Source organism: Thermobia domestica, chromosome 13 (assembly GCF_964235325.1).
Source record: "Thermobia domestica chromosome 13, izTheDome1.hap1.1, whole genome shotgun sequence".
Classification (NCBI taxonomy): Eukaryota; Metazoa; Arthropoda; class Insecta; order Zygentoma; family Lepismatidae; genus Thermobia; species Thermobia domestica.
Genome location: NC_137466.1, coordinates 79,514,326 through 79,537,684, shown reverse-complemented (window position 1 = coordinate 79,537,684; position 23,359 = coordinate 79,514,326). Strand labels below are relative to the sequence as shown.

The following is a 23,359-nucleotide window of genomic DNA, read 5'->3' as shown; positions in this document are numbered from 1 at the left end:
CTCTTTAAATCCAGCCGTTGAAATCCAAATCCCGTTTAAAAAATGGAGAAAGACGGTAGTCGATTTTTTCGACCTATCAGGAGGGGTTGGATTTATCTTGCTTTTCCGATCTCAAAACACCATCACTTCGCTGGCTAAGAGAGTTCGCATAATCTGCTGAAATCTGAGGGGATATCTTTCCCCTCAAAAAAAAGTATGTATATTATAAAATCTGATAGAAACCAAAGAAGATATGGAGAAAATGAAATGAAATATTTAAGTTTTATGTCATACAGTTATGCCGGCTAGGCTAAAGGAGACGACGATGATGAGAAATGAAGACAATGGGAGGAAACGGGAGAACCCCGAGAAAACTCGTGCACAAGATGTTTTTCCACCACAAAGTTCACTTGGCGCGAGCTGGGATAGAACCAAGAACCCCATGTACTAGAGGTGAACCTTCTACGACTGAGCCACCGCGGCCCTTAAAGAAGTTATAGAGATACAATATTAAAAGAATATATCACTACCAAAGAGACGGGCTAGACGTCTGCGGGAAACTAAAGAAGAAAAAAAAAAAGATGAGCAACAGAGGTTTCTTTCTGAATTTGGGTGAAATAATTCACAACAACAACAACAAAAGGTCAAATTAAAACGCAAAAGGAAATCTGATGCACTATAAAAGAACTCACCTATATTCGCTGTGGATCACAGCTAAAGTCAAACTTGTGTCCAAAAAAAAGTTTCTATGATATGTTTAACTAAAGAAAAAAAAGTAGAATTTGCTAATGATTTTTTTTGAAGCTCAGTTACTCAACACTATAATATATTCTTACATCATATGTATTTCACACGTTAATAAGAAATGACTCATATGCATAATGCCTTATACATCACTATATATATATATATATATATATATATATATATATATACGTAATTTCACTTTCACTCAAAAGTTTCCTTACAGCAAAATGAAAGTCCAGTGTAATTATATTTCTTTCGAAAGTATTTTCCTTATACGTATATTTTCCTTCATGCAAGGAAATTAGATAGATAACAGTAAAGCAATATTTAATCTTTTTTGTTTGTTTGTTTGTTTATATGTTTGCACGCAAAGTTCCGCAACTTCTTCCTGAATTTTGCTCGATAAAAATTGTGTATATGTATTATGTTGTAGAATAAAATGAATTCTTTCATATTCTTTCTTGCAAGAGCATCGAAAAATATTATGGAAACTTTACCAAGCCGAAGATGAAACAAAAGTTATATAATTACTTTTCTGTAGAAATTTTATTAACTGAATACACGCGAATATTGAGGGAATATTATATACTGTATATACGGGTATTGAAAGAAACTACAAAGACCTGTTATAGGTAAGAAAGAAAGTACTCTTTCTTTTATATATATGAGCTTGCGATAACAGAATTGAAAAATTGATATCGATAAAATATCGAAACTTTTATAAATATATCGAAATATGGCAAAAAATGTAATATCGAAAAATTGAATATTAAAATATCGAAACATTTGGAAACATCAAAACCTATCTCAATTTAGAAATAATGAAAAATACCACAAGACGTAAATTGTCAAAATATCGAAAAATATTGATTATTGATATAGTGATAGGTACTATTCTTTGATATCGATGTATCGATATTTGAAAATATAGATCGATCTAAATATCGTACAGTCGTACTGTTGATCATTCTTTTTCACAAATGTTGAATTTTATATGTGACAGAGACCAGGCAAATTTACGTGTTTTTTTTTCGTTAGAGTAAAATAATTTATTTCTAAACTTTTCGAAAATGACCTCGTATATACGAAAGATCGAAATGAGTATAGATATAATAGAATACATAAAAGAGGATAGGGGTGAGGAAAGGTATCTGCGGCCAGTCTGTGGCTAGTGATCATGATGACTTGTTTCCTAACCTTTCGCATCCCATTGTTGCACCAGAGAGCGAGTTTTTCCTTTTGTTGTCGCCCGTAAAACCATGCATGACTCATCAGTGTGGTGGTTGTTATCTCTCCTTCGGATTAGGATTTGGGAGGATCCAATGTCGGAGCCAACGAGACTACCGGATTCTCTTACGTATGTATATATATATATATGTGTGTGTGTTGTATATGTACGTAACTAACTGGCCAGCGAAAGCCGTTGTGTTGTTACATTTGTTGCTTTGTAGTAGTTGTTGTAGGCCGGTTAGTTTCGCACTCTTTCCACACTGTGTTATTTTCCAGCGTCACCTAAGGAACAAACGACAACCAACTAGCCATAAGCAGTGTGGGATGCAAACAAGGAACATTTCGCGGTAACAAGAAAAGAAAGAAAGAAAAAAAAGTAATCCTTGAAGTTTGTTAAAAGTCAGATACTACAAACTATCCTGTCTACAGTCCAGCAGAACGTAGTAGGAAAAGCAGTCGTGTTCGTGTTTTGCATTTCATTGTTACTTGTGTTGTTAGTGGGTTATTTTCTCCCCCTCCCCACTTTCCTTCTGGCATTTAATTTCACTATTTTGCACATTGTGTTTCTTTTTGCAAACGTGTAGTTCCTAGTGACGGAAAAGAACGAAATAAAGAGAGTGTGGACTAGTGCAATTATGTGTGGATTCTCATGCCAATGGCGGGCCAGAAGAAACTACAAAGGGCTGTTACAGGTAAGAAAGAGACAAATCTTTCTTTTATATATGTTCATGTTTCAACATGTTGTGTTCTAAAATTAATTTGAATAATGGATTAGATGAGTATCGCGTTCGTAAGTCCTACTTATTTGAAACAAAAAGATATATACATTAGAAATCTGTAATGTATAGTTATAGGTCTGCTTGGATATAAAATATCGCATCTACATCTACCGCATCCGCAGCATCTCTATCTAAATCCACACCATTTCTATCCGCAGCGTCTCAATCTACCCGCAGCATCTCCATCCGCATCTAAAGCCTCTCTATGCTACACCCACACCATCTCTATTTCCATCCGCATCATCTCTATTCTACATTCACATAATCTGTATTCACATCCTCAGCATCTCTACTCTACATCCGCACCACCTCTATCTGCATCCGGAGCATCTCTGTCTACATTCACATCATCTCTATCTGCATCCGCAGCATCTCTATCCTATGGCTACACCCGCACCATCTCTAGTTGCATCTGCAGATATGAGATAAGAAATAACTAGTTTGATCTATGATAATTATAATTTTAACAATAGTTTCTAACGTAACAATTGTAGGTAAATATATTTTTTAAAGTTTTTGAGTCATATCATATTAATATCAATTACACTGAAACGAATCATCAAATACAACCTTTTCCTATTGTAAATCAGCTTAAAATGTTGAAATAATATTGAATAAAATTCGTGCAAACACAAACTACATTCAGAAATATCTCTAATTTTGGAATACAGCTAGCAGATTAAAATTGCAAGATAAGACAAAAAAACAAAACAAAAAAACATACATTTTGACAAAATACTAATACTTTTTATCACTAAACATGGTTTGGAGGGAGAAAAAGCATCCTAGCAGAGATGCTTTAGTTAGTTTATCTGGGCTGAGGGGTAAAACGTAATGGAGAAGGAAAATCGCCTTCATCTTTCGGTAATTTGTGCCCTATAACTCATCAATAGACCTATATACGGTATATATATATATATATATATATATATATATATATATATATTACTTAAATGAAGATATAGCGATTGTTATTTGTCTCAACTTTGGTATTTTTTCCTGTTAAACACTAATAATATTGTGGAATTTATTATTATTATTATTATTATTATTATTATTATTATTATTATTATTATTATTATTATTATTATTATTATTATTATTATTATTATTATTATTATTTAAAATATTAGTACTTGTATCATTTTGACTGGCGCCATTAATATACAAATTACTTGGAAAAGGTGTTGAACGTAATATGTTCTCTTTCACAATGTCAAACTGCAATTTTTAACACCTGCATTATTGAGGTATCATTGAGGTAATTCATTTCTGTACTTAGTAATTATAAAACAAATAAAATATATGCATTATCCGGAGCATTGCCCCTCGGAGAGAGAACATATTGTGTTAAAATTGCCGCGGTGCTAATAGCAAAGTTTTTTTTTTTTTTTTTTTTTCATAAGAAGACTTATCTTCTTGCGTGTTCATCTTAAAAAGTCATTTGAACTTGTACTGCTGGAACAAGATGTTGAATCTTTTGTAATACCAACACATTATAATAACATGTAGAAGAATATATATTCTTTAAAAGGCGTGAGTGTCTACACAATGCAACAAAGATCTTTTTTTTTCTTTTTTTTTCTTTTTTCTTGGAAGCAAAAGTAATTAATGCATTTGTTCTTTCGTTAGTGCAAACGAGAAGTGTATGCTTTTGTAAAATATGTGGTTGAATTGTTGTTGGAAAGAGAGAGAAGGAAAAGTAGAAGGTAATGTCTTTTTGCTTATTGGTTTGAGACTAAAATCCATTAGCGTGTATCGATTAAGTAGTCTATACAATTGCAGAGTTATCGTGCCAACTCAAGTAATAATAATAATAATAATAATAATAATAATAATAATAATAATAATAATAATAATAATAATAATAATAATAATAATAATAATAGAGCGAATGGTTAGGTTCTTGCCTTTGGAGCAAGTGATTTCATGCTCAATGCGTGTTGAAACTCAGTATTACTCTATGGGAGACCTGGGTTCGATTCCCGGCTTGAGATCATGTGGTTCGGATTCCCCGTTAATCAGTAGGTCCCGTCTCATATAGCCTCGCTGCTGAAAGGGACGATAAACTCAAAATCACTTCACTTCAATATTACGCTACAGAACATGAGCTTTCGAGCCAAAATTGAAACCAATGTAGTTCCTAATTTACAGAGGCGTAGATTTAAATCTGTTTACATTTCTGTCTCGACAAGGTTAAATTCAAATTTGTACTGATTCTAAAAAAGAAAGAAAAAAGTAAATTCGTCATAAGACAAAATCATATAACATTTAAGCACATTATTATTATTATTATTATTATTATTATTATTATTATTATTATTATTATTATTATTATTATTATTATTATTATTATTATTATTATTATTATTATTAAATAAATAGGGTGATGTATATACAATTTTATAATATTTTATAGTATAGTATAGTATACTCAGTGGTGCCGATGTGAAGTAGTCGAGTGGCCTAAGTTATTAAATTGACGATCGTGAGGCGAAGGCAATCGGGGGGGGGGGGGGGAGATTTGTGCTCGTCTAAAGAACGAAGGAGTTTTTAACTATCCTCGATGTTTCTGTGTTTGTTTTCCTGTTTAGTCTGGTAGAAATTCAGCAATGTAAGAAAGAGTGTCATTATTATAGTAGAGCCCTTAGTTATTGGTAGGACTCCTTGTGGCCAACATCATATTCATGGGTTTTCTCAGAGTTCTCTCGTCTACTCTCACATTGTCATTCCACCAATTTGTTTGATGATAATTCATTTCAATTAATTGACCTTTTCCTTTAGTGTAAAGGACATAAGGGCGTGACCTGATAATAGAAATTTCAGTATATTTTTATTTTTTCAGTTACATCTATATTGAAAATAAATCGTACTCATATTTTTGTCCTTCAGATCAACATTTCTTTTACTGTTTATACGTCTTCGATGTCTATGAGGTTGTGTCCATCTACCCACAGTGGTGCCCATCTTCTCCCCTCGCAAGTGCTTGAGCCCAATCGCTTTCAAATTTACGTTCTCCTCCGCCCACTTCCTAAAAAAGCAGATAAACCAAGATAACTTGCTTTGTACACGAAATTTTATTTAACTTTGAAACTTTCTACCGTGCTTAAGAAGATCAATATACAGTGGACTCTTTTTAATTCGAAGTCCAACGGGACACGAAAAAACTTCGAATTATCCAAAATTCGAATTATCCAACAACATTTTTTTTCACATATATAACAACAAACAAACCAAAGTACTGTGCATCAAAAACATATTCATGTGATGTAGACTTTACCTTTAAAGCAGCTTATTTGCGTGATCGAATACGGCAAAATAACAAATGACATTGACTCCACATAATTCGAACTACGTGTACAATGGAAAATATATTTGCGTACAACACTACAACATTTAAATAACCCAAACAATTAAACACGAGTAACAATTTGAATATTCTGTTCTCACTTTTAAGAAACCTCATTTGCTTAAATTTGATTGTTTTTGTTCGGTCAATAAATCTTGAATTTCATGTATTGCGTGGAATACAATATTAATAACATTTGGTTGACTTTATCAATAATTCGTCTTAAATTTTCAACCAATTCTGAAACAAGATGAGATTGGCACACGTTCTCTATCTTTACTTCTTCCCCACTCATCTTCATCTTTATCATTACATAGATTTTCTATTTATCTTTTGTATATTACTCTTCCCTATGGCTGCATCTGGATAACTGAAAACACATTAAAACGTATTTCTCTGTTTACATCTGTCCAACATTAAAAATTTTCAACTGTATTTACTTCGAATTATCCAAAACATAGGTTCAAAAGTTCGATTTATTCACGATTTTTTACTATTGTTTTCAATACAGTTTTCAAGGGGAATGGACTTCTGTTCGAATTATCCAATATTTCGAATTATCCAAGATCGAATTAACGAGACTCCACTGTAGTATAATTAAAGTTCGATTGGACCGAAAGGGAAACGAATGAAGACGTACTAAAGAAAGCTAACGAAGGACAACACATCATGAAGATAATAAGAAAAAGAAGAAACAGTATGTTTGACCATGTCTTGCTTGCAATGTCCCGCTTGGCTATACACGGCGATCTGCCGTGTCGGATTCTAGCTGGGAGATCCGGCTGTTTTTGCTCGCCGGATAAACGTCCGACGACCGCCGCACATATGTGAAAAGCTCCATTGATTGCAATGTCTTTCTACCTTGTCCGGCAATTTGCCGGAAACGGATCCGACAAATTGCCGGATAATGTGAAAGGGCGGTTATTCGGCACTCCGATTGGATCACCGTGCTGATAGAGGGAAAGGCAGAAGGAAAACTAGGAACAGGATAGAATAGACCAAAGAATAGAGTATCTAGATGCAGTTACGAAGAAGAAACCTTATCAAAGTATAAAACAGCTCCCCCAAGGGAGAAAAAAAGTTTAAAATTTCCATGTTGCCTACCAATGTATGGTTGAGGTAAGAAAGAAGAAGAAGTGTCATTTTCGATTAAAATTGTCTCTCCTTAAAAATCTCATGAGCGCAACCTGTACCCTAAAACCCGTCAGTGGGCATCTTTGGGCCATTTAATGATCCTATCGAAGTATCCTTTCCTCATACCTAAACCTCAATTCATAAGAATAAAATGTAACCGTCTAAACCTCGCTCAGCTTTTTATTTGGGGAAGGGTATGAAAGCTCTGTGGAAAAAGAAACCTTTTGTACTTGTTTCAAAGAAAAAAAAATGATGTTAAATACACCTGTATGTAGGTGACTAGACTTTCGGAATTATTAAAAAAAAAATCTCGGTTTGTAAGTCAGTATGGAATGATCAAAACACCGAAATAAATCAAGCATCTTTCAGCTATTACAATATATACGTATATGAAAGTTATGTAATAGAGGATGTAGTTGTCTGTGAAATTTGTGCGTGCACCAAGGAGGAAAGTGTCACGTTCTTGCTTACAACAAAAGTGTAATGACACAACAAAGGAGTCGGTAAATAACAGAAGAAGCGTCTTTCTTTGTTCACATTTTTAAGATTTCAAGTGATTTATTATTATTATTATTATTATTATTATTATTATTATTATTATTATTATTATTATTATTATTATTATTATTATTATTATTATTATTATTATTATTATTATTATTGGTAGTAAAAAACTAAATTTTATTTTTATAACGATATATATAAATATGTAAATATTACAGAATATTTTTTTTTCTAAATGATTCTTCATTTTTTTCCTAACCCATTTAATGCATTTTCTTTTAACCTCATATATTAAATTTAATTAATAATAGATTTGAAAAGTCCTTGGCAATAATCACGCCATTTTGTACAGATTACTTTCGCCGATTATTGTCGGTTCGATTATTGCAGTATTCTTTAATTCTGTATGATTCTTCGATAGTCTTCAATCTATCCATTCCAACCCAACTTTCTTTATAATTCTCACCAATAATTTTCAGTTTATGCGGTCAAAAGCATTTTCTAGATCAATAAATACCACATACACCTCTTTCCTTTTTTTTTATAAACATTTCACCGATTACCCTTAATAAGCCAGTTGTATTTCTTGTGCCCTTACCCCTCCTACTAAACCCAAACTGTTCTTCCTCAACTTCTACATTTGTTCTTCCGGTATAAATTCATTACTTTACGCACTTATTCGCTCCAAGTATAGCTGTTTCATAACTACATGCTCATAAGTAAGACAAATGCAAAGTATACAAAGTTCTCAGTCCTTTATGCTTGCAATAATATGTAAGGAATGTTATTTCTCTCTCTGTCTCTTTGTTTTTATCAAGCTTTGTAATAGATGCCCTTGAATTAAATGAATTAAACTCACAGATCACAATTGGTCAACAAGGTAATAAAACACCAGGTAACATTAACAATAATTTATTGAGTTTTTTGCTTTCGTTCAAGGCCATTCTATCCGATCCATATAGTTCTTACAGTATTCGGAATATGTTAGTCCTCATAAAGTATATCGTCGTCTTTTGATGTGATTGTCGGAGTCTACTGTCTTCTTTCCAGCATCGAGGCTATATGAGACGTCAATCTACAGTTTAAGGGTGAATCTGAACTAGTGTAATGCGTTTAGTGCTGTCCCACAGGAATTGAAACCTGGGACCACGTGTACCAAAGGCACGCGCGCTAGCTACTAGACCAGGAGGCAAGGGCACCGATCCTGCCCCCCCTAATGTCTATGTGAACCCATGTATTTTTATGAATATGTATTTTTTATTATTACATGTATTTTTTTATGAATATACAACATGTGACATAGTTGGAATTAAATTGGTCTTAAAATCGTCATTATATGCCTTCTTAGACCCTTGTCTGCAACCAAAAACACATCTGAATATCCCCTTCCCCGAAGTTACAGAGAAATCGGCTCCCGTGCCAGGAGGCATGATGTCTGCTGTTATTGGCTGAAAAGATATGTTTCATATTAACACGCATGTTTTTGTCTAACTTCAATGTGTTGTACTTATCCAGTGGGACATAGTGACCATTAGAAAAGAAGGAAAATTGAAATCTTTCAGTTTTATGTTCCACGGTTGTGCCGGCTGCAATGAATGCAATGGTGGAATGAATAAAGTGGGAGGAAACGGGAGAACCCACTCAAACGGTGTTTGTCTACCACAACGTTCACTTGGCGTGATGTGGGGTCGAACTAGGGATCCCACGCACCAGAGATGAACGTTCTTCAACTGAACCATCTCGGCCCCTTAAAAAAGGAAGAAGTGACTGAAATTTGTAATTATTTCTTTATGCATGGCGCGCGCATCCTCTTACAATTGAAATTCAGTGGGTACTATTTTTGATTAGTTATCACGAACATGATAATTGTATGCCGAACTAGAAGGACTACCTTAAATCATTGGCACAGACTTACGGAAATTTTTCGGTTCACAACCGTCCGCCCTGTTTCATCCTACTTACTCAAAAAAAGTTTTAGTACTATGATGAATGCTTCATCACCATGTAAATTGATTATTTTTTAATAGGTGGTATGACTATTCAGGACTATCAATCCTAAATTACTATAAACATGTAAGGTACAGGATGTAGATTTTTCTGTAAATAATTAAAAAAAACTGCCTGAATAAATTTTAATTTCCAGGAAACGTGCGTTTCAATGGATATGCAAGAAGTGAATAAATAATTTTACATTATATCAGTGGTTTGTCTATTAATGCGAGAGCAAACAGATGCTATTTCATTTTTTTTTCTGTAAATTGAGTTTGATGTATTATACTACTGGTCTTTGCAGACATAACGAAGGACTGTGTCGTACTCGATTAAGTATTCTGTCTATTGGGAGGTCCTGGGACTAATGAGGTTTCTTTTTTTTCTTTTTTCTTCTTAATTTTCAGTTTGGCCTGGAAATGTTTCTTCCATGTTTCTCGATTTTCAGCTTCCTCTTTTAACTCCCAATATTGTCTTCTCATTTTCAAATCATCGATCAGTTGTGTTCTTCTTCTCTCTACTCCTCGCTTTCCTTCCATCTTTCCTTCTGTGGCGGTATGAAGAAGACAATTTCTTCGCAAGATGTGTCCAATCCAATTGGCCTTTCTACGAAGGATGGTGTCTAGAAGCGTCCTCTTCTCTCCTATCCGTTTTAAAACGTCTTCGTTTGTTATTCTTTCTGTCCATTTTATCTTCTCCATTTTCCTCCAACACCACATTTCGAAACTCTGTAAATATTTCTTCTCTAACTTCCGTAATGTCCAAGTCTCTGATCCATACAGTCCAATGCTCCACATATAGCACTTGACCAGTTTCTTCCGTAGTCCAATATTAAGGCTGCTAGTTAAGAGTGACCTTGTCTTGTTGATTAAGGTACCTCTACGGCACTCCTTTGATAGAAGTGAGGAGGACAATATTGTAATGTAAATGAACGTGGTGTGTGTGTGTTTTTCCAGTGCTTCTATATAGCTGAACAGAGAGCACGCGTGCCGGTGGGCTTCCGCAATCCCAGATAGTGTTGTCCATGAGGGGAGAAGTAAGTGTTTATGGTCTCGTTTCGTCGCGAAACTAAGAATTCTTTCTAGTCTCGTTTCATAAGTTTATGTACAAAGTTAATGCCCTGATTTTATTGTTAACTTCATCTAGAAGGGATCATAACCCTTCTGTGTCATAGGGAACACGGTGGTTCTCTGGTAGAACGCTTATGTCTGGTGCATGGGGTCCCAGGTTCGATCGCGGCCAAGAACGTTTGTGGTAGACAACATCCTGTCCATGGGTTTTCTCGGGGTACTCCTTTCCCTCCTACATTCTCATTCCACAACTTCCATCATTCACTTGCTTTACTCGTCGTCTTCTTTAGTCTTAAGGAAATAATTGTGGGAAGTTAAACTGAAATATTTCATTTTCTCTTCCGGGTCACAGGAGGTCCACAAGGATGTGATATAGCAATATTTAAACCATATTATTGGAATGTATTTGTGTAACGACTTGTGTATGTTTAAACGTTACTAAATTCTCTTCTTTGTGTGCTACAATCATTTTATCACTTTGTGATTTTTTATGCTATGAATCATATAACACTAACGTAAGACAGTGTTTGAGATCTAAGTCGTGGGTGAACTAGTATTGTCCTCGAGACTCGGGAACTTTCTCGTCTTGAAAAGCACATGTGATGTTTCTCCTCTTTTGGGTGTCCAACCCTAATCCTAGGTTCGATTTCCAGGTTGGCGTAGTTTTCTGCACTGTCTCACTATCGTTGTTCAATTGAGAAGCTACTTGAGGGTAGCGATTTCATGTCTGAAAAAAAAAAAAAAACTACAACAATGATGGAACGGGTATCCGAACTACATAACATTCAACTAAATGTTACCTAACACCGAACATATCCCATTCAAGCACTATGACATAACTCTTGGGTAACAGCCCCTTGAGAGGCGAGGGCCTACTAGCCGGCTAGTGGCACTCACGTTTGGGGTGATGCGTGTTCAGCATATTGGCTCCCCTTTCGCTGTTAATGCTGGATTTCTAGACGGGAATTCCCTACTTCCTTCTTTCAAGTAGCTCCTTAATTTATCCTCACGACACTCCATGAATACTCCAATGGCAACCAGGCACACACCCAGAAATCTTCGTTGGAAAGGGTCCAAAGTTTGAGGTGGTCCTATACTACAAGATACTATATCTGTATAGTATTGAACCTTTATTATTATACACATCCGAAAAGACAATAAGTAATGGTTAAGTATTGCCACGTGTGTATTCTCAGAAAATATGATGGAATTAAATTGATTTTATAAGAAAAGGAAGAGCACAGATGAAGTATAAGATCAAATCTTTAGGATGTTACAATCATTTCTTCAGCTAAACAAGGATAGTTGTATTATGAAAGTGTACAAATGTATATCGAGCTACGAAGTTTTTTTTTTTTTGGGGGGGGGGGAATGGGAGGTGAAGTGGGGTCCGGCAACACCATTTTGTGAATGCGGTCACCTGGCGTACCAGACTCAGAAATTGCTTGACTTCGGTGATCTCACGACAAGCGGTATGCTATTGCGGTAGGGTGTTTGCACATCGTGGAAACTTCGAGTTCTATCTCCTGTAGGAGCTCATGTAATACTGATCCCGCGTTAGATTGTAGGTCTACATTAACCTGTAGTCTCGGTACTGAAAAGACACGTTCAACTTCTAACTGGTCCACCAACCTACGTTTTTGTGTCGAACGTGATAAGTATGGTTAAATAAGACCGCAATTTGGGGTTAAATAAGGCCCCAATTTATTTGAACACAATTTGACCAGAAGAGGTACCGGTAATTAAAAAAAAAATGTTATTTAACTTTTACAATATGTTATTTAACTTTTACAATGTTATTTTACTCAGTTAAACTTACTTCTGACATGCATAACTTTTTTGGAATTTGACATATTAACATTTCTCATTGCTTACAGATGTTACTGTCCGAGAAGAATGTACTTCTGCAGCATTTTTTTCTTCAATGTTTGCGTAATACGATATGTTTAATTTCGTAAGGCATCAATCAATTCTAGGAAGAACATTTTTTTAAAAAAAATTAATGACATGACAACAAAACAATTGTAACTAAAATGGAGTTACCAGTTCAGCTTCTAGTTGCGTATCCAATATGAAACGATCGTGAAAATAGTCCATTTAATAGGAATTTGTAAATATCAACTCTCCTTCTTTTCAACATTGTCCTATTGTGTACTGTTACCAGTTATTTTTTTTTTTTTTTTTTTTTAAGAACATTAAATGGTTGGGAGCGAAGTGAGAATCATTGAGTACCATCGTGACGCACTCCGAAAAAAAATTCATTCCTGAACCACTTTCTACATCTACGAAGGAAAGGGATGCTAAAATCAAAATAAAATCAAATCAAAACTATTCCCTCCCGATTCCCTGAAACCAGACATCCTCTCCCGTTTGTTCATGTGCTACCTACATACTATAGCTCCTTCCGTATTCTCTTCATTCATCTTTAGTATACGGGCCCAATGCATGACGTAGGAGCTTGCTTTTACAGGAGAGGATATGATGGGAGCAGTTAAGGTAGATCAATGGAATAAAATAAGTATCAGCAGTTTACGCATAGTCATGGATACGAGCAAGGGTAAAAGTAAGGGGAAACGCGGTAGGATGCCGTTCCTTCACTACCAAAAATATCTATAACGTCCTTCCACTTCCTTAAAATTACAATGGGTAAAGATAGGCGCGAGGAACGGCGTGACGTCATCCGTCCCCTACTTTTACAGATCCACTTTTACTCCCGGATACAAGAATAGTTAGTTTGCTTGCAAAACTATCGACTTAGGCTATCGATGTTCTTGCTTTTGTGTCACCAATAACTTTTATGAACGTCAGGTTTACTGTCTGCTCCTTATCCTCTCCGTGTGTTTTACTGAGAAGCGGAACAATAAACTGTGACGTCACAGAACATTCAGTTGGAAATGACTGCTGTTACGCGCTAACTCAATTCTCCTTGATTTTCGGGAGGGATATCAAGTAAATATCATCTACTTCTCACACTCCTTATGTAACAGAGAGACTCTTGGTCTTCATCAGCCCAGAACAGCCCCTAAGCAGTTATTAGAATGGATTTAAGATTGTTATGTTAGTCCGTGCGTACGTTACTCCACACGCTAACTCCTAAGCGAAAGCGATTTTTAAACTTATGTTTTCGTAATAGACAGCTAGAGCGGTTATTTCGCCCCAATTCGTTAATGGAGTCAATCCACTAACATTGTAACGGGTAACGGTGACTATCCATATCCCGTTTAAAATCTATAACATTCCCCAGTTTCTATGCAACTTGCACACTAACCTAGAAATGTTGGTTGCATATAATAAAATAATACGGAATTTTGATGGAATTACATGATTCTCTTTACTGTTTTTACCAAACTTTATTAACACCAGTCATCTTTCGTTTTAATTTTTACAATACAAAGATAAAGTAAAATAGTAACTTCAGTTATCTCTTGCTTCTTCTCTTTTCCCACAGCATCCTTTAATTTAAAAAGGGCGATTCTTTCTAAGATGTTGCTAGTCTTCTGAAGCTTGGCACAAAGTACTAATTTTACAGTAATTATGTGATATCTTCAAATAGATAAAAGATAATTGAAATATGGAACAAGAGCGCCCTAGACAATATTATTTAAATTGTTGACTATATATATAAAGTGTGTGTGTGTGAGTATGTGTACAAACAAAAGTAAATCGGATAAAGGAAGTTAAAAACACTGTTAATACTGCACTGGGGAACTGGACTGTGCGATACTGTAGTACTGTATTATCATGTTATAGTATTGTATTATAGTATTTTAGTATTATATTGTAGTATTTTGCAACTGATTAGGGGAAAAAGTTGAGGAGCGAGGGGATTTTTGTGTGTGCTTTGAAGCTTTCAGTAACATTAGGTGTGTCTTAATTTCCACGCATCCTGTATGTAAATTTACCATACTGCGATGACGTTTATTAAAGGCGGTTGTAGCAGTCCACAAATAATAATAATAATAATAATAATAATAATAAAAGACGAGTTTCTTTACGTTTTATTTTGTAAGTGCATACAGAAGAAAGATATGCCAAACAAATTGCCAGATAAAGTAATAGAGAAAATACCTATATTAAAGAAAGTAAAACAGTAAAAATGTTTCATCCTTAACTGTTGTAGTGTTAAGGAACCCACAGGCAGACACTTGCATGAAGAAACCCTCCAACATGCATGAAAAATGACAAAACTACAGACAAGTTGATCGTGTATGGCCTCGTTAAAAGATTGCATGATGGTTTTGCCGTTCTCCATGCATGTTTACCGTGTATGTGCTCGTTCATGCAAGTTGGTTGTTTTATATTTAGGTCTGTCAATCACGAGAGTGGAAGAAATCACGTGACTCTTTCCTCCGATTCATTCTTCTAGTAAGTTAGACAGCAAGTTGGTACGGATGTGAGCAAAAAAAAAAAAAATCTTTCATGCAAGTTGATCATAACAAGTGTGTGCGTCTATGGCCCCCATTAAGAGTCTTCATCCCGGCGAAATTAAAATACCGCTAATTTTACAGTAATTATGTGATATCTTCAAATAGATAAAAGATAATTGAAATATGGAACAAGAGCGCCCTAGACAATATTATTTTGCGTGAGGTACCGTTATCACAAGTCACCTAGTGGTTTTCCGTTTTCAGCCGTTTAGAAACGCGAAAATAAATGCCGATTTTCAAAATGGCTCGAAATCGAAAGCAGATAAGTGAGTTGTGATAACGGTTTCTCATGTAAAATAATATTGTCTAGGGCTCTTGTTTCACATTTCGATTATCTTTTATCTATTGGGAGATATCACATAATTACTGTAAAATTAGCGGTATTTTAATTTCGCCGGGATGAAGACTCTTAAGGTTAGTGTAAAGGGACAAGTTTTGCCGATAGATGTCACTACAGTCTTCCTATCTCCCCCATGTATTTTTTACCTTTTATGAAAATTTACAATTTCTTTTATAAGTTTCAACCTAGAGACTTCAAATTTTTAGAGAAGAAACTTCATAACCTATTAAAGGGATCAAACCGTGCCGATTTTTCATTTAGAATTTTCTTCATTGTTGAAACAGCTTCATTGTTAAAGGTTTGGATATCCATTTCAACAATCAAGCCATTTCAACAATGAAGAAAATTCTAAATAAAAAATCGGCACGGTTTGTTCCCTTTAATATGTTATGAAGTTCCTTCTCTAAAAATTTGAAGTCTCTAGGTTGAAATTTATAAAAGAAATTGTAAATTTTCATAAAAGGTAAAAAATACATAGGAGAGATAGGAAGACTGTAGTGACATCTATCGGCAAAACTTGTCCCTTTAAACCAACCTTAAGGAAAACTAACGTACGTGCTGTAAAAGAAAGAAAGACCGGTCGGCCGCACATTTACCAGAGGGCAGAACAGCGCGCGGAAGTGTAGTACTGTGAGCGATGCAAGAAAGCTTCGTGCCGCATAGTCATTCAAGCACGTGCTGTAAATAGAAGTAAGGGCGGCCACACATTGACCAGAGAACAGAGCAGCCAAGGCGAAGTATAGCACGTGATCAATGCAACAAAACTTTGTGCCATATAGTCATTCATGCACATGCTATAGAAAGATCTCTTCATCGTTGTGATTGAGACACACGGTCAATACTCATGTCTCTCTCTCTTTTTTCTTTCTCTCTCTTTCTGCATCCTCTCTTGCATCCTTCTACCTTAGCTTGTTGTCCTGCTTTTCATCAAGGCACGGCAACCTAAAGGAAGGGTTGTTTGCCAACAACTGTAGTACACTTTCAGGCTGTTTTTTAAAGGTAACTAACGCCCTGACTACGCTGTTACCGGTAGTTGAATATTGAATATGTCAAGTACTATTATGTTTGTTATTTGAAAATTATACGTTAAAAATCATTGCCATTATTACCATTATAGAATTACGACTTGTGAAACGTTCTAAAGTTTGTTTGCAAGCTACTTGCTCTATTGTTGCAGAGTCTTAAGCAACAGTGCCTCCAACGCATCACACTTTCCATCCAACGTCAGACACCATTTTTCCTTAACTGCACAATAAGTTCGTTGACATAGGAGACCCAGTCAGGCTGCTTTTTATGATTGAAAAGTATATAAAACATGTATATTCTATATATTATTATGTCTTGAAAACAAGGTCCCAGCAAAAGGGGGAGGGGCACTTGACTGCATGTCTTTCACTCTGAAACAGTATCCGAAACAGTATTTGCAACGCATGAATATCCTATGAGCTTCCCATGGCTATATGATCAGTGGGAGAAACTTCTGCGGTTTGGATTCCACGTTAGGCTGTAGCTTCACGTTTTAGTATATCCTCGGTACTAAAAAGGGAAGGTGGAGGTTAAACTCCAAATCAACCAGTGGCGGATCCAAAGGGGGTGGGCAATCGGGGCAATCACCTCCCCCTCAGAAGAGGAAACTTTTTTTTTAATTTTATATATAAATAAAACCCATTACAGAGTTTGGAGCTCTTAAAAGTAGCTCTAAGTAGCAGTATTACAGCCCCCCCAGAAATCCGTCCCTAAATCAGCCAATCATGAATGTCCTATATTTATGAACGTTCAGTGGCGTACGCAAGAAGTGATTTTTGGATTAGACCTTCCTTGATCAATTATTACGGAAAAAATAAATATTTATTATATTAAGACTATACAAAAATGAAACTGAGTGCTTGAACCCCCCCCCCTTGACGAAATTCTGCGTATCCATTGTGAACATTTATCTAAACTTCACTTGGCCCAAATATAATTTGTTGAATTGTTTTGAAATCATAAATTGCATTCCTAGAATTGTTCATTTTACCGTTCTACTGGAAATATTACTTCATATTGTAATTCCTGTGTAAGACTGTGAAAAAGGGAAAGTTTTTCCTTGAAGACCTTACAACCACTCCCTTTGAGCATAGCTCTGTTTGTGTTTATGCACTTGTGTAAACTGTACTGTTCTTTCCTTTATTTTATACCATGTAAATAATACATTTTTTCCCTCTTTCTTTCAGGTAAGGGTTACAGATTGCAGTTTAATGCCTTTATTCCAGTTCTGCTGCTACTATGGTATTAGCTGAAGTAGAGGTATGTAACAAATTTGAATCATATAGTATTTTTTTTTTTTTTAATCTCCTGTTCAGTTTTAAGTCACTATTATTGTAAGAAATACCATGTTGAAAAGATTAAGTAAATAATGAAGACGGCATTTCGGAAACAGGTAGAAGGGTCGTACGTAATGATACTAGCATGTTCTGTGGCGTCTGTTGGACGTACAAATTCTCTCAACGTGTTTATTATACTCATAGGCTAAACAAGTGTTTACTTGTGTGAAATTATGTATAGCTAGCTTAACGTGAAATTCGAACCACCGGGGATCAAATCAGAGATGAAACTCTCGGATTCCCGAGACACCTAGGAACTTCAGCTACCCAAAATGATGGGTAAGTGTTTGTAAAGACCAATGCATCTATAACTTTCTTCAATAACTTTTCTACAATTTGGAGTTCAATTACATGGGGTAGCTCAGTGGTAGAGCGCTTACCTCTGGTGCGTGAGGTCCCTGGTTCCATCCCCGGCCAAATAAGTTTGTGGTAGACAACATCATGCCCTCCGTGGGTTTTCTCGGGATATTCCCGTTCCCTCCCACCTTTTCATTCCACCATCATTCACTTGTTTTAATCATCGTCTCCGCTAGCCCCTAAAGGGCATAGCCAAGTGAACTTTGTGGTGGACAAGCACCGTGTGCATGGGTTTTCTCGGGGTTTTCCAGTTTCCTCCCACTTTCTTCATTCCACCATTTCATTCATTTCTCATAATCACCGTCTCCTTTAGCCTTACTGGCATAATCGTGGGACGTAAAACTCAAAGATTTCATTTCCTAAAGGGCATAAGCGAGGGACATTAAACTAAATGAAGTCCCATTTTTATATAAGCAAATCTGTTTAGATATTCTTGCAGTTGGTGTTCAAATGTCTCATACTGATTTTCTCTCTCATTGTAAGTCTTAGAACCACTCTCTCTTTTAACTCTTAACTTACATGCACTTTGTTTTATTCGTGCGTTACAGATCTTTCTACCCACCATACACATTACAGATTTCCTTTTAATATTTTATTTATGGATATTGCGTTATTTTATGCTAGATATTTTTTTGTTAGTTTTCCCAAAAGTGTTGGCCTATCTATATTTTGTGCTGATCTCATGCGCTTCCTGAACTTGCGTAACAACTTGACTGCAAATCTAGGTTCGGCACATCTTAAAATCCGATCACGTCATTATCGCTTCGGGGAAACTGTCTCCGTAAGACAAAGAAAGGCCAAATACTGTTATAGAAGCTATCGGCAGCTTTAGTTGTTTATTTTTTCCATTTGACTGGTAAAATTTTTGTAACAAGCAGTATTCGCCTCACTGTTGGAAGAAATATAATAATAATAATAATAATAAAATAATAATAATAATAATAATAATAATAATAATAATAATAATAATAATAATAATAATAATAATAATAATAATAATAATAATAATAAAACTTTAGTAAAGACAATAAAGAGGATAACTCGAAAAAAACTGATGTTTTGGTTTATGTGTAATTGATTAGCATGTGTTAAACAACAATTTTAATTTGCAGTAAACCCACAGGTTACGAATCCCTTGGTTCGTGAACAAATCGGTTTAGGAACAAATTTTCGCTCGGTTTACGAATAATATTTCGGATGTAAGAACACATACGCACGCATATACAATTCACAATTCCATGCGCTGAGTAGCGCTTTCGTGCGTTTGTCGTAAACATTTTCTAAACATTTTCTATTAGAGTGATGTGTTTGCTATGAAACTTTCATTTTTTTTACACTTTTTGTGTGTTTTTGGCTCTCATACTCTTTTGTTCCGTTTCGTATAACTTATTTGTCTTTAAAAACGTCTATTAATTAACGTCTTATTTATCTTTTTTTTTTTTTTTGTCTATTTTCGTTCTATATTCTTCATCCCAGAAAATACTTAGGGTCTTACGCAGTCATCTGTAGCGTTGAATTAAGAGTTTGACTAACGTGTGATACTAACGTCCGTATTTAGTAACATCCAGGCCCGTAGCCAGCCCAAAGATGTACGGGAGGGGCGGTAGAAGTTTGGTGGCCCCGATCCAACTGCATTATAGTTCATTTGCAAGCCTACCGTGAAAATTTTAGCCCCCCCCCCCCCTAGACACTTCGAGGATACGGGCCTGGTAACACGTAAGTGAAGTTAACAACGATTTATATCGAAAAAAGGCCAACCACCACCATTCCGCAGGGTTGTCCAAATACAATAGGAGAAATCGTTGTAAGAGAGAATAGGAAGGAGTCTCTTGAGTTCTCGTAAATTGTTTGGTCAACCCTGCTGAAACGTCATGGTTGGCCTTTTTCTATATAAGTCGTTATTAATTTCGCTTACGTGTTACTAAATACGGAAGTTAGCATCACTGACATATTAGTCAATCTCTTAATACAACGATAAAGACGACACTGCATAAGGCCCGTAATGACTAAAAATACATAAAATACTACGTTTGTGCGGATTACTAGGACGAATTAATTGCATTTACACGAATTTCAATGGGAAAAATAGTTCCGGTTCCACGAACAGCGTTACGGAACAAGTTAGTTCGTAACTTGGGCGTTCACTGTACATCTGCAGACAAAATAGAGACACAAGTATACAGTGGCGTACACATAGTTTCATCAAGAGAAGATCAAGCTCCAAAGTTCATGTAGTCCAAGGATTTTTGTACATATTTTAATATGGTAATTTTTTTATGTATCATATATCCTCTTGAGGGAGGGAGGTTAAAACCAGGTACGCCAATGCACGTATAGATACTTAGAATTAGACAACAGGGTCGACTCTACCATATGTGCAACACGTGTGCATTTGCACAGGGCAGTAAGTTTCGAGGAGCGGCAGAATCCGCCATAACTATATTATTTAAAATAAATATTTCTTGTTGGAAACAGACTTCATGATGATGGTAGTTAAATTGACTAAATTAACTTTCTATTCGAATACTATACATTCATAAATAATGTTTAGGTCGCATTAGTTTAAGGCCACGTGGCCGCTGCTAAAGCAAATGGTCAAACAAATCCCAGCACGAATTGCTTGATTATTGTCGATAACAAAAGCAAAGTTCACGAACAGTAGCAAATACCTGTTCCATTTAATTACTTATCACAGTTTTGATATTAAAACTAGTTTTGTCTTTGTCACAAACAAGTTCCTTATCATTGAAGGTGGAAATAAGTTTTTTTAAAAAATATTTTTAACAGATGTAGAAGGAAAATCAAGAAATAAAGATAAAAGAGCTAGTTGCACTGGAATTGCAAGCAAACTGATATATTGATATTGAAGCTAGATATTGAATTCTATAAAAAGGATTACCATATTTCCTCTGCAGGTGTGTTTACTTTATCTTTCACTATCATAATATATTATTATTTAAAGAAGAAACATAGACACAATTATATTGTATTTGTAGTGTTATGCCTTTCTGAGTGCGAGTGCACTTTCCCTCCCCTTCGTTGTCGATGGGGTAGTATACCTCAAATCGTTCCATTTAAGATTTGCTGTTTCTGGAGACAGGGAGCGTCAAATAATGCCATTGCACAGGGCGGCAAGCTCCCTAGGGCCGGCCCTGTAGATAACTAGTCCTGGGATCGATTTCCGATGAGGATGCTTCTCTCTCAGATACAAACACAAGAGCGATTCTGTTTCCATTTTAAGAAAAGGGTCCTATGCCATAAATATCCTCGGTGCTGAAAACAGATATAATTATCTCCAATCACTGTAATGTAAAAATAGAGCGTGGAAAGGCACGAAACGTAGCAAATATTGATGTGGAAATCGCATAAATAACAAATTACTGGTTACCTTCCAAATTTTTGAACAGTTTTACTGTGCTGTGAGTTTGGAAGAACGGGATGTTTATTATCGACACTTTATTGGAGATCCTGTTATTGAACTCTTCGCATCACGATAGGTGATATTTTTTCGTTTTTGTTCGTTCTTACGATAGCGTGTGTTTTCTTGTACACCTAGTGTTATGCATAGCAACTAGCATTTTCCCTATTGTTCTTTAAAGATTTTACGATCACAACTGTTCTCCGGTTTACTCTTTCTGAATAAGTACAGTGAAGACTGATATGGACTTTTTTTTTTTTTTTTGTTTCATGTTACGTTGAACAAGAATACGTACATTTCTTGTATTCTCACTGAAGTAAGGAGCGCTTACTTTTATTTGTTTTAGCAGCAATGCAAAAGTGTTTCAGGGAAACAATAACAATTGAAATAGTGGCGAAGCGTCGTAAGTACGCAAGAAAGGAGAAAACTAATTTTAGATCTTTATAAGGAAATATCTTAAATAAATTTTCCAATGTTATTAGCATCTAACAAAAAAAAAAAAAAAAAAAAAAAGAAATCCAAAGATGAGGATATGTACAATACATAGAACTCATTGAACCGAACAAAATGATATACAGGGTGGCCCAAAAGTAGGTATACACCCCTGCATTGATCAAGTATAATATTCTAGCTTATAGGTTTATTTGCTTCGGCTGTTCGGAGTTTAAGATATAAGTAAAAAGACATTAAGAACAAATAATAAAGAAACTATGGATAACAACAAGGAATTATATAAAATGCAGTGAGCTGATCAGCACGGGACTGTATACCTACTTTTGGACCACCCTGTATATCGGCATAAAAGGTCATGCATAGTTTTCGAGAAAATTAAGAACAATCTGTAAACTTAAAAGCTGGTACTATAATGTACCATAATCAAGGGCTTCATTTTGATCAGGCTTAACCATACAATAATTTAAATCTTAATACTATATACGATAATGTCCATGCGATAATAGGTGAATATACGATAATTTTAGAACGCACACTGTGTATTTTGCAGTTATTGAATGTGCAAATAAATTGTAGATGTGTCACATACTGAGGTTTTTAACAGCCATTCGCGCTAAAATATATATATCAATAATGATTTGAAAATTGGCAAATGGCAACCCTGCATTCATTCTTTAAATTCAGTTACGTTTATGAATGCGTGGAAATGTTGTTGTTGTTATTCAGAATAGTGTTAATAAGAATTAACAGAAGCAATAAGAACAGAATTAATAAGAATTAGTGTTAATAGAAAAAATGGTGAGGACAGTGACACCTATTTGGAGCTCGAAACTGAAGATTACTAAATAAGTTTACTATATACTATTACTATTACTAGTAGTATTATTGTTGTTTCTATAATTATGACGTGCATAACGAATATATGATTTTTTTTTGTAATATACGATAATTTTAAAGACGAAAATCGATAATTTTGTAATATGAGGTCGGCAACTCTGATTTTGATGATAGCAACACAACATAACGCTGAATAGTTACTGAGAGAAAGCCCAAACTTATTTATTAGCTTTTAAACTTTAATTTCTGTTGAAATAAAATATTAACCAAAGACGATGTAATTATATATCAGCCGATAGATCAGATCAGGCTGAACAAAAGTGGCATGCTTGGGGATATAAACTTTCATGCGTAAGATTGGAGAAACAGGAATTTTTATGGCG

General features: G+C 35.2%; 1 protein-coding gene across 6 annotated transcripts in view; it reads left to right on the top strand.

Annotated features, from left to right (window-relative positions):
* rols (zinc-RING finger and ankyrin repeat domain-containing protein rolling pebbles) overlaps positions 1–23,359 on the top strand; it is a 339,176-nt gene that overhangs the window by 142,305 nt on the left and 173,512 nt on the right. Inside the window, exon 1 of one of the 6 annotated variants that reach the window (XM_081735976.1) lies at positions 2,597–2,648. The exons of the other annotated variants lie outside the window; for them this stretch is intronic. Within the exon in view, the coding sequence (XP_081592102.1) occupies positions 2,606–2,648 (43 nt within the window). The 5' untranslated portion in view covers positions 2,597–2,605. Of the gene's footprint in view, positions 1–2,596; positions 2,649–23,359 lie in introns of those variants that run through there. 6 annotated transcript variants of the gene reach the window in all.